This window comes from Pongo abelii, chromosome 2 (genome assembly GCF_028885655.2).
Source record: "Pongo abelii isolate AG06213 chromosome 2, NHGRI_mPonAbe1-v2.0_pri, whole genome shotgun sequence".
In the NCBI taxonomy this organism is placed as follows: domain Eukaryota; kingdom Metazoa; phylum Chordata; class Mammalia; order Primates; family Hominidae; genus Pongo; species Pongo abelii.
Genome location: NC_085928.1, coordinates 29,538,568 through 29,550,977, shown reverse-complemented (window position 1 = coordinate 29,550,977; position 12,410 = coordinate 29,538,568). Strand labels below are relative to the sequence as shown.

The window sequence follows — 12,410 nt, the reverse complement described above, 5'->3', positions numbered from 1 at the left end:
ACTACCTGATCCCACGCATGTGGAATCTAAAAGAGTTGGTCTCATAAAATTAATGAATAGAACAGTGGTTACCAGAGACTAGGGAGGATAGATGGAAGGCGAGCATAGGGAGAGGTTGGTTGGTCAATGGGGACAATTAGAAAGGAAGGATAAGTTCTGGTGTTCTATTAGTAAGATGATTATAGTTAACAGTAAGATATTGTATATCTCAAAATGGCTAGAAGAGAGGATTTTGAATATTACCACCACAAAGAAATGACAAATGAAGTGATGAATATGCCAGTTACCCTTTGATGATTACACAATGTATACATGTATGAAAACATCACATTGTACCCCATAAAAATGTACAATTACGTGTCCATTGAAAATAAAAATAAAGTGTTAGGTAATAGTGGTTCTCAAACAGAGCAGGACTGTTGACTCAGTACCCAACATCCATTAATTTTTTTAAGACTTTACATGTAAAAAATTTGACACATATGTAAAAAATAGTATAATGAACCTCTTCAAACCCAGGAGCCAGCCTCAGCATTATCAACATATTGTCAGTCTTGTTTTATGTCATTCCCTTTTTCCTCTCCACTGGAATATTTTAAAGCAAACCCCAGATATCATCCAATTTATCCATTTATGCTTTAGGATATATCCTAAAAGATGAGGAACTCTTACTGGATATAATCATAACACCATTGTCTTACCTAAGAAAATTATAATTTTTAATATCCAGTTAGAATTTTTGTTTCCCCAGTTGTTTAAAAAATCCCTTTTTCTTACCTAGCAGTCACATAATGTTCTTTTAAGATGTTAAAACTCAAAATGCCAGTCCAGTCTATCCATTGTAAAGTTCCCCATTAATTTTTCACATGATATTTTTAGGATCATTACTTAGAGCTATGTTGCTGTTCCTCATTTTTTAAGTTCAGTAACAAATTGTTATTGAACTCCTGCTTTATGCTTAATGCCAGTAGTAGGGCTGGCATGTACTACATATCCAATAAATCTGCCCCCTTCTCTACTCCAGCCAGCAAGGTATCTTTTCCACAGATAGCTGCTAAGAAGGTCTAGATTTCCATAACCCCCTAGGAAGTACGGTAATACTCACAAGCATATCTGCAAATCACTATAGCAGAGTTTATCTCCCAGGCCCATCCCACTTCCTCCTCCAGCTCTCCTTGGAGCTAAACATTAAGTCAGAATTTCATCAAATATTACCTCTAATATAAAATATTTTCTATGGATAACTTTGGGTTGTTCTGTGAAATTTCTGAGTATCAATATTGCCCACCAACATGGATAACACTTCCTGAGAATCTCCTTTGCATAGTTCTACGTGATTACAGTTGGGAGGGAACCTTAATGATTACCTTATCCAACCCTCATTTTATAGATTAGGAAATTGGTTTCCAAGGTTATTCAGCTATGTAGAGAGAAATGTGACTAGAATCTATTTCTTTTCTGTCTTTGTCAATGCTGTTTTCAGTGTATCTCATTACCGTTTGTTTTTCCAATATACATATGTTTCATTTTCTGACATATATTTTCTAATGTGCTTTGTATCTTGAGTTCAAATGAGTGTTCCCCCCCCATATTGCTGTATGAATTTAGATGATTGCCTAAATAAATATATAAATATGTGGGGGTTTTTTTGTTTATTATTGTTTATATTTTCTATTTTAGATGCAGCAGTTCTTAGGAAGACCCCTTGTGAAAGAATCTTTCTTTAGACCCATACTTACTGTTCCTCAAATGCCTGCAGTTTGCCCAGGAGTCGTCTCTGCAACTGGCCAACCTAGAGCCCCCCTGGTAAAAGCTTTCTTGGTGGAATAGATGTTAATTAGGTTTTTTATTACTCTAGTGGGCTTCCTGAATGAGTATCTTCATTTTGTTCATTCATTTGATATGATAATGATGGGGGTGGTGGTGATAATTGAATGAATACTTCCTGTGAAGCACCGTGCTCAGGGTGTTACATATATTACTTAACTGATACTAGCTTAGTTTTGGGATACAAAGATAAATATGTTTTTATACTAGAGAATCCTTAAAATTATAGTATTGCTTCTGAAATAGGCAACAATGCAGGGTAAATTGATATTTTTAATAGATTTTTTTGGCATGGTTGTTGGGAAGATTGAAAAGCAAAGAAGCCAAGTCACAACAAACTAAATTATAGCATAAAGCTAAAGAAAAATTTTATTTCCACACACGTACATACACATAGTAGGACAGTGTTTCAACTGTATCTATGAACAGACAATATAAATAGCATCACCTTGGAACATAAACTGTAAAGTTATAAATCTTCCCAGCTACAAATAGCCAGATAAACTTTATACAAACCCGAAGAAGGATCATATAAATTTGAAATTACCAGAATTATCAGTTGTAATCTTGGCGAAGGTAAACTTTTTTTTATTAAAGGAAAATCTTCCAAAAGAATGATGTTAGATGTAATTAATGAAAATTCTCTAATCTTGATTTTCGTATAAGTATATTTAGGTGCAATTAATTGTTTCTTTCTGGTCCCCATATATTGCTAACAGTTTCCTTTTGAGATATATGGTCAGATGGACTCTGCTTATTATTGTTGCGGCTACCTGGCTATAAACAAATCTGTATATAGTCCTTAATATGTTAAATAAGTAACACATCTTTTTACTACCATGATATTACAGTGTTAACTCTTGCAATTTGCTTGCCCACCATTCTATAAGAAACTATGATAAAATTTTATTAAAAACATTAAAATACCTTAACCTCCTAATAAGATTACTTTCCGATTCCTGGGGTAAAGCTTGACATAGAAGCAAATTCAGATTTCTGGGAAATATTCTGCTTCCCTCGCTTATTAGGCTCTGTACAAATTATTACAATGACTGTTAGTAGTTGCTAGTTTTTCACGAATAATAACCTAATATTTGAAAATAACCCATTAGAGCCTTACATAAAAGGTGCAAGTGGTCATAAGTATCTCAGTAATCAGATGAGCACTCCAAAAATATTCACTTATTATATTATTTAATTAGAATCTTAAGAAGGAACTACCATAAAATATGGAGAAAACTGATGGTTTCATGGCTACATGTCACTGCAACTTCTGCACCACTTCTGTCTACAACATTGATGAGACATTGGGCAGAGCAATTCTAGTAGTATTCCCATCTTTATTTGGTTGTTTGAAAAATGTAACTTTACTTTCTCATTATAAAGGTATATATGCTAATCACAAAATGCAAATAATATAGAAATGTAAGCACATTAGAAAACAGTTACTGTGCAATTGATCCCTAAGAAATAATCACTTCTTACGCATTGTAATTTACAGACCTTTCTCCGTGTATACATATGCATTTAAAATTTTTTAATATAAAGGGAAGTTGTATCATAAATACTGTGCCACAGACTTTTTTAAAAATCATATTTCATGCATATCTCTTATGCCCAGACATACAGTTCTATTTTTAAAAACTTGATTAGATGTGCCATAATTTATTCATTCCTCTATAGACGTCAGGTTTTTTTCAGTTTTCACTGTTAAAAGAGAAACAGCAGCAAACAGCCTTTCTGTTTTTCTGTACATGTGTGTAATTACTGAAGCAAGCATGTCCTAGTTTAAAAATAAGCTTAAATATTTATAAACAGTTAGAAATATTGTTTCTGTTAGTTAAGAGAAAAACCCTAAAAGGGATTGTGTATGTCAGTATTCTTCTTCATTCTACCCTTTTCTTTGTCCTATTTTTAAAATAAGTTTAAAATAGTTACAAACAATTAGAAATATTAAGAGAAAAATTCTGAAAATTGAATGTGTATGCCAGTACTCTTCTTCATTGTACCCATTTTCTGAGGTATAGGAATGTCACTTCTTAAATAATTAAACCTGATAGGCTATAACTCTCTGCCTCTTACAGATGACTGGCATAGCCTGGGCTCTGCCAGCGCCTGTGGGAGACGCTGTGCCTCCCAATGCAGGTCTGGGGAACGATCCCTCCATGATGAATTGGGAGAGAATTACAGACAGGCTGAAAACTGCCTTTCCACAACAAACCAGGTACCTTAGTTTTTATTTATTGGTGGGTACAGATCATATTCTCCAGTTTTCATAGCCATAATTGTGGCAATGAAACATTTCAGAGAAACATAACAAACACAAAAAAAGTACAGATGTTTCCTTACCTTGACCTTGGTAAGGAAAAAGAAATTTACCAAGAAGAGACAGTGTTCAATGGTGAACCTCTTCATTAAAAAGTTACTTGTCTTAAATCATGAGAGAATAACTTTAAATTTAGGTATGCTCATTTACTGAAAGTACAACTAGACATAAACTTACCCAATTTTAGTGGCACTAACTGCCATAATTATCTTAACTTATCTCCAAAGTGAATTTTAAGTTGATTGTATGCTATATAAGCCCAAACATCTTTAGGATTTAATTTCCTAATTTCCTTAATTTTGAGGGTCCTTATAGTTTCTTTGTTGGAGAACACACTAAAAATGCAAGAAATCATAACTTTACTGTGCTTTTCACAGTCTACCTTTAGTAGAAAGATATTTAATTATATTCCTACACAAATGAAGTTTCTTTTATCTCGTATCTAAGGAAATAATTCTACTTTTCACAAGTATTTTTATTTCAATACAAATATTTAATATATATACTGGCACACTTCATTATTATAATTTTAAAAATTTCATAAATAGTGAATAGATAATAAAATAGAACTCTAGTACAGTTGTTATAAATATGTATAAAAACATTATAAATCAAAGGTAGTTGCATAAGGCTGATGACATGACACTTCATTTGGGAAACAAAAATATTTCATTCTACTTTGTCCCATCAAAAATGTAGATGCAGGCTTTGGGTCAATGGATCTTGGGAATTGAAAAGGAACATATCAATTAAAATAATTGTGGATTCTTTCATTATATAATTAATGTGATTTTTAACCCTTGCTTTCCTGTTCTGTTTAATCTTTGTTTTCTGAGTTTTACAAAAGTACAACTATTAACACTGATAAAGAAGAGAGAAACCAATAGCAACATAGTTAAAAATAAATATGTTATCCTGAGCAAGAAACCACTTGAGAGATGGTATAAAGAACCCAGTGCATAAATGAGTGGATAAACTTAATTTTCACGTAGGAGCTCTCAAAAACAAAGTCTCTTTTTGGAAAGAAAATAAGTACTAAACCTTATCACTCATGAAAACATTAAGTATCATTAATGAACACAATTAGGAGTTTTCATTTTGGTTTAAGATAAATGCAGATGGACCTGTGATCACTTTTTTAGATCAAAGACCTAAAGAGTCCTGTCTGTATGCTACATATCAATCATACGATAGGATTTTATATCTCCTTTGGTGGGTACATCCTCAAAGGTACTAAGGAAAATCATTACTGCACTTTCCTTTCCTTGATCTCTTCCAGAAAGGAGCTTACAGATTTCTTACGGAAATTGAAGGATGCTCATGGAAAATCCTTGTCTGGACTGACATTTGATGAAATTGTTTGCAAGATTTCCCAGTTTATTGACCCCAAAAAGTCTCAGGTAAAATGCAAAAACAACCAAAAAACCTGTATCTCTCTGCCCTTAACTCTAGTAGTTAACTGTTTTAAATATCTCCATAACCTGTTCGGAAAATCAGTAACTTGTAATCATATTAAATCATCTATTAACAGTAAATAACAACTTCAACTTAACAAGTGATATCAGAAGTCTTTTTGAAATACCTATTACCTAATCATTCTAGAATAAAACTGACCTCCTTGAAATTTGCTCTAGTTTCTTTGAATGAGTCTAAAGAGGGAGATATTTTCTGGTTTTCTTGAAAGATTTATTTTAATTAAAAGAATGTATAGGGTTATTTTTGTTTTTACCTAGCTCTGAGTATATAAGTATTGCCACCATTTTGTTCAAGATTTCTCACAAATCTGATTATTTACCCTTTTGCTAGTTCTTACTATACCCCATTCTGTACTAATGTGTCAGCTCTTACTGTTTCAGGACAATTCTGAAAAAATAAACATTTTGTTCTTATTTTCAGAGTCAAGGAAAATCAGTGTCAAATGTTAATTGTGTTTCACCTAGTCATTCTCCATCACAGCCTGATGCTGCCCAGCCCCCAAAACCAGCCTGGAGGCCACTCACTTCACAGGGTCCTGCCACATGGGAAGGAGCCAATAATCCGGTGAGACTGAAATTTTTGATTCCGAATACATTCAGATTTGGGAGAAAACAATGAGCTAAATTTAACATTTTTTGTATTTTCCCTAGGATGAGGAAGAGGAAGAGGAAGAAGAAGAGCCTTGTGTGATCTGTCATGAGAATCTGTCTCCAGAAAATCTTTCAGTTTTGCCTTGTGCTCACAAATTCCACGCTCAGGTAACACTTTAAATTTTCCCATTAATCAGCTAAATGAGATTCATACTGCCTTACTTACTATCATATACATGCATCATTATCCATCTTTGTCTCACAAGTTCCACTGGATATAACTCTGAGCTTTTGGGTACCACACAGAAACATTTATGCTTTTCCCATACATAGCCATGGATTACATTGTGCTCTCTCAGATCTCCATCCACCCTACAGAAGAAGGGGACAATGTTGAGAGTCAGATGGTACACAGTAGGCAGTTCCTTCGAATAGAACTGGGACAAATGTCGATTGACGTTGTAGGTTAGTGGCAGAACTAGCAACAGCACCACTTGAAATTGACATGCTATAAATACCACATAGTGTCCTTTGTCCATAATTAATGACAGCCCCCTTTCATAAAGCATAAGATGTATCAGTCTCTTCAGGCTCCTATATTTGCTTTTGAAAGATACTCAGGCTTGAGTTTTGATGTTAGAAAAATGTGAGGTTGGGCCGGGCATGGTGGCTCACACCTGTAATCCCAGCACTTTAGGAGGCTGAGGCGGGCGGATCATGAGGTCAGGAGATCGAGACCATCCTGGCTAACACGGTAAAACCCCATCTCTACTAAAAATACAGAAACAAAATTAGCTGGGCGTGGTGGCAGGCGCCTGTAGTCCCAGCTACTCAGGAGGCTGAGGCAGGAGAATGGCGTGAACCCAGGAGGTAGAGCTTGCAGTGAGCTGAGATCGGGCCCCTGCACTCCAGCCTGGGTGATAGAGCGAGACTCCATCTCAAAAAAAGAAAAAGAAAAATGTGAGGTTGGCATGTCTTTTGTTGATTCTTGGCATTTATATAGATTAACTTCTGGTGTTACTGCCACACAGTTGCTATTGGTATATAATTTATGATCCAAGTCCTCTGTTGCAGAGATGTAATTTGACTCAGGAAAAGGTAGTCATAGAAAAGAAAGGCTTTTCAGGGAAGTAAATAATAGCCAGTTCAGTCAAGCCATGTTTGTAAGACATCATTTCAAAGATATGATATGTGGTACCTGGTACAGAATTATATTTTGTATTTGCTCTAATATGAAGATACATCCACAAAATGCCTAATCCCAAAAGTTTTCTAGGAAAGATCCTTACCCATTGACTTTCCCCTTTGAAGTTCATAAGGTTCTGACAATTTAGGAAATACATGTTTCACAAAACTTATCCTACTCTTTGCCATTGCCCACAAGTAGAAAGCGTATAATTCATTCAGGTTATTTTTTATGACTATAGTTAGTGGGCGTATTATATACAGTGCTTATTATTAATCCTCTCTCATCTGACCTGGTCCTCTATTATTCATATATGTAAAAATGATTTGTTTTTGGAGAGTCAGTATTCAAGCAAGTGACTTAACAGGTAGTTCATAGCCAAAAATTACTGTCATTATCACCAAAGAAAACAACCTAAGAAGTGTATTCATGATCTAGGGATTTTAACTGCAAACACCATAAACATTTCATACCAGGTACTAGTGACTTTTGTATGATTAGTTATGACTTTTTCTGGATTATAAATGAGAACAGTATATAGTAAACCAAAGAGTATAGCAAGTTTCTCCAATTTCCTTGTCAGGAAGAATTGCTAGTCATCTTGAAAATTGAGGTTGAAGGAAGCATTTCTAGTAGAATAAACTGGCTAAAAGGTATTGTGCCGTTACCACCTATTTTGTTCAGCAAACCACAGGGAAGGTGCCATGGTTGCAGCAATTGGCTTGACAATCCACAGGGTAAGGCTTTAAAGATCCACCAGAAGACATGTTGGTTGGTAACCCTGATGCATAGAGTGACAACTGCTTCTGCTAGGCTAAATCTGAGAGACTGACATAAATCTTTTTGCTCCTTAGTGCATTAGACCATGGTTGATGCAACAGGGGACATGTCCAACGTGCAGACTCCACGTTTTGCTACCAGAAGAATTCCCCGGTCACCCCAGCCGGCAGTTGCCCAAGATCTGATACAAGGTCGGAGTGTCTATGCAAAGGAAGCTTAGTTTTCTTTTATTATGAGCTGCTTGTGTGAGTGGTGTAAAGCTATGTGCTCTTCAATATAGTGCTAAAGAAGCCAGCTAATTTTATCAAAGCAGCAGCCAAAGAAGTCAGAACAAATCTTCAGGACTTGTGAAATGAACTGAAAGAGCTTGAAGCAGATGGAATTTTAATAGTTACACTATATATGCTCTTATCTTAGTAGGTTTTTTTCTTGTAATGGAAACATAACTGTTAGTATATTTCTTAGGATGTTTTTTCTTGTCTTTTTAAATTCTTATTTCACTCATCCTTTACTCTCCCCTCAAGTATTCTACACTTTAATTTCCTGAAATAAATTTAAGCAAGAGTAAAAGGGAAATAGTAAAGAAGTTGGAAAATCCCATGGAAATTTGTGTTCCTTCTAACTTTTAAAACTACCTAAAAAATATAATTGATTTAAATTTTATCTCAATATTCCCCATTCCTTTATATCCCCTTAAATAGGTAACCATGAAGAGATTATGAACTACTTGAAGGTGGAGACCATATGGTGGTGTGTTGGAGCTGGCTTGTAATGGCTTTTGAGTGACAATCGTTAGTTGAGGAATTTTGTGAGACAGTTGTCAAATTGTTGGTAGCTTGAAGTCTACGGCAATTGGAGTATTTACACCATAGAAATTGGTAAATGCTGTAAGTGAAGAGACCTACCTTTCCCTTAAGAGCTAGTTGTTAAACTTTTACCAGCATACCACTGGACGTTGTCTAAAATTTCTTTGTGTTCCCAGTGTCTTGCCCAGTAGATACAAGATAAATATTGCCAGAATCAGATATCAGGAAGTAGTAAGAAAAGGAGTTAATATGCAAACTAAATCACTCTCTCAACTGAATAATTGAGATCTTCTGTTCATTTGTTCCTTGGACCTTAATCATTTGCATTTTGGAGAAAATTTTTTCTGCTTTGAAAGTCTGTAATTTCAGTTTTTGTGTCGGGGAGAGGGAAAAACTATTTGTCTGTAGTTGCTTTTTGTGACAAAGTGAATACCCACTGGGCTAAGTTGCATATCTAAAGCTTGTCACTAAGAATTTTCATTTTTAGGAGTCAAAAACCTATTTTGAAAATAGTGTTGTGTGAATGCTGTAAGTGTTGTACATGTCTCTGGTTTCAGAATTAAAAGAATTCAGAGTTACCTTGTGAGATAAATGTTCTTTGCTTCATATTCACAGTTTCACCTTCATTTAAATTTATGGGGAAGAATAAATGTTTCCTGACTCAGAAACAATTTTGCCTCCATATTTCTGTGCAAATATATTTTGAAGTTACTTTTAAATATTTATTTAAAACCTCTGTTTCTGTAACTGTATGTTAAACATATTCTTCTGTAATGAGAATAGACTGGAACATGTGAGGGAAAAATATCAAAAAAAGATGGCAGTCATCTAGACATGTAAAATGCCAAGAATGTCTTAGAATTGCACAATTTAGAATTTATAGAGCCTTTAATCACCTTGTCTAGCACCTTGTATTAGTCCATTTTCATGCTGCTGATAAAGACATACCTGAGACTGGGCAATATACAAAAGAAACAGGTTTAATGGACTTACAGTTCCACATGACTGAGGAGGCCTCACAATCATGGTGGAAGGCAAAGAGGAGCAAGTCACATCTTACATGGATGGCAGCAGACAAGGAGAGAGAGGTTGTGCAGGGAAACTTCCATTTTTAAAACCATCACATCTTGTGAGCTTACTATCACGAGAACAGCATGGGAAAGATCTGCCCCCATGATTAAATTATTTCCCACCAGGTCCCTCCCACAACATGGAATAATGGGAGATACAAGATACTTGGGTGGAGACACAGAGCCAAACCATATCACACCTCAAGGTCATGGTCATATAGCTAGTTATCTTGTAAAACCAATGTTTCTTTGTTCATATTTACAACTGCAATTTCACTTTCATTTAGAAAAGAATAAATGTTTCTTAATTGAACAACTGTTTTATCTGTGTATTTCATTATAAGCATATTCTGAAACTACTTGAAATCTTTACTGCAAATGTATCTTTCTAATTGGGCTTAAACTTTTTCTTCTGTTTTGAGAAACGTTAGGAAAATGGGAAGGAAAATATCCAAGAAGACAGTTATATAGACTTATAAAATGCCACGATTGTTTTAAAATAAAAGAATGCCAAAGTTCATTGGGTCCTTAGTGACATATAATTCATTCTCTTATTTTACAGGTATGTTGTACCCAATGTCACATGGCCAGATAGTGGCTAGGCCAGTCTCAGTGCTTGAGGGTCCCTGATGCCTCATCACATGCTTTCTCCACAAACTCATGCTGTGATAGGGTATTGGTGTTGACTTGCCATGCTTAGCTCCAAGGATGGGGCCAGAGAACTTAATACAATAGTTGGTATATAGGGAGAATGTAATAGGACAGTGCTCCAGAAAGTTATATTTAATTCTTTAGGTGGTGAAGGTAATGGGATTATAGTTTTTGATGTATATTTTAACAGTAAAGACAATTGCAGGGGTCATTCTGCCACACACAGTGATCACTGTCATGCCTGTGCCTACTGAGGGATGATCCAGAACACTCCACACTGCTGACAAATCCAGTGAGGACCAGAAAGCTCTTAAAGTGGAAATATTTCCATCAAAAACAATCTGAAAGTATCCAGTAATATCACTGCAGCTGCTGTTAGATGATATGTCTTAGATTTTCCTTCATATTTATTGTCCATGTGTATAACATTTTATAGCTTCTATGGGACACCTTCAAATGTGTTTAGTACCTCATTTGATCCATGAATAACTCTGAGGTGAATGTTATTATGCTTGTTTTACAAATGATGAACCTGAGACTCAAGAGGGAAATAATTTGTCCAAAGTCATAGGTACAAAGTGGCATTCTGAGATTTGATTGGAGTCCCTTAGCTGGTATTCTCTTCATAGTTGCAGCCTCACTTTGGGTTGACTTCGTGCACACAAGAAATACAGTATTTTCTTCCTTTTAAATAAATTTTATGATAAATTTTATTTTATGATTAATTCAGGGAAGGTAGGCTTATATTTTACCAGATTCAAAGTTTTAGCAAGAACCACCTGCATTTATAAAATACTCCTGGAATACCTTATCTGTGAGCCTCTCAGATAAGAATTCTAGGATCACAGTAATGTGGGACTATTCTGGTTTATACCCAGATAAAAACAACAAATGAATACTAATTTATTGTAAAGATACATAGTTTGATTTTCTTGAGTTGGCAGTTTTCAGTAACTAGTGCAGATTTGAACATGCTACGTAACAGAACTAATGGGCTCTTGTTCTTAATTGTCCTGGACCACCATCACATTACATGATGTATTTATAACAATGCATATTCCAATAAGCTGTCTGGGAATCTCCATTTGGAGTAAGTACCACAGGTGTTCTGATGCACATTATATTTTGAAAACAACTGCTATAGTAGAAAGCAGATTTCTCACTCAGATCTAGGTTTAGATTTTTGAATTCCATATCTAGCATATTGTATGTTCATGAAGACATTACTTTTCTCAACCAGTTTCTTTTCTGGAAAATGGATAAAATGCTACTTGCCTGACTGTTTCATTTTAAATGAACATTTATTAGTTTTCTTTCCCAAAGTAGCAAATTAAATTTCCATTAGTCATTCAATCTGTTTACACTTACTCCTTGATCATAAAGTTATTAAAGGTTTTTTATCTTCAACTATCCTTATTAAAGCAAAGAGAGGAAAATATAACCAATAGCCCAACTTCTGTTTTCACATGGCCCCAAAAATGTTTAAGTGTTAAGTTTATTGCATAAAAATATCACACTCTCATAACATTTGCTTGATCCATTTAAACTACATGAACTTTAATAATTCCTAATACTGCCTAGCAAGGTTGAACAAACTGATAATGATCTAGGAGACTGAAAGTTTTGAAGATATGTAGGAAAGATATCTCCATTTGAGAGGCAAGGACATTAAAGAAGTGATTTGCTCAAGATCATGCA

At 34.9% G+C, this 12,410-nt stretch overlaps 1 protein-coding gene across 11 annotated transcripts in view; it reads left to right on the top strand.

Moving 5' to 3' along the window:
- The window catches only part of DZIP3 (DAZ interacting zinc finger protein 3), a 102,820-nt gene extending 93,158 nt beyond the window's left edge, over window positions 1-9,662 (top strand). For 8 of the 11 annotated variants that reach the window (XM_054551556.2, XM_024244599.3, XM_063721795.1 and 5 more), the window contains 6 exons: window positions 1,681-1,806; window positions 3,912-4,051; window positions 5,433-5,553; window positions 6,050-6,193; window positions 6,280-6,387; window positions 8,260-9,662. In XM_054551556.2, the coding sequence (XP_054407531.2) occupies window positions 1,681-1,806; window positions 3,912-4,051; window positions 5,433-5,553; window positions 6,050-6,193; window positions 6,280-6,387; window positions 8,260-8,370 (750 nt within the window). In that variant the 3' untranslated portion in view covers window positions 8,371-9,662. Of the gene's footprint in view, window positions 1-1,680; window positions 1,807-3,911; window positions 4,052-5,432; window positions 5,554-6,049; window positions 6,194-6,279; window positions 6,388-8,259 lie in introns of those variants that run through there. The other 3 variants (XM_024244594.3, XM_054551553.2, XR_008523609.2) reach the window with 2 other exon arrangements.
- Window positions 9,663-12,410: the final 2,748 nt, after the last annotated feature.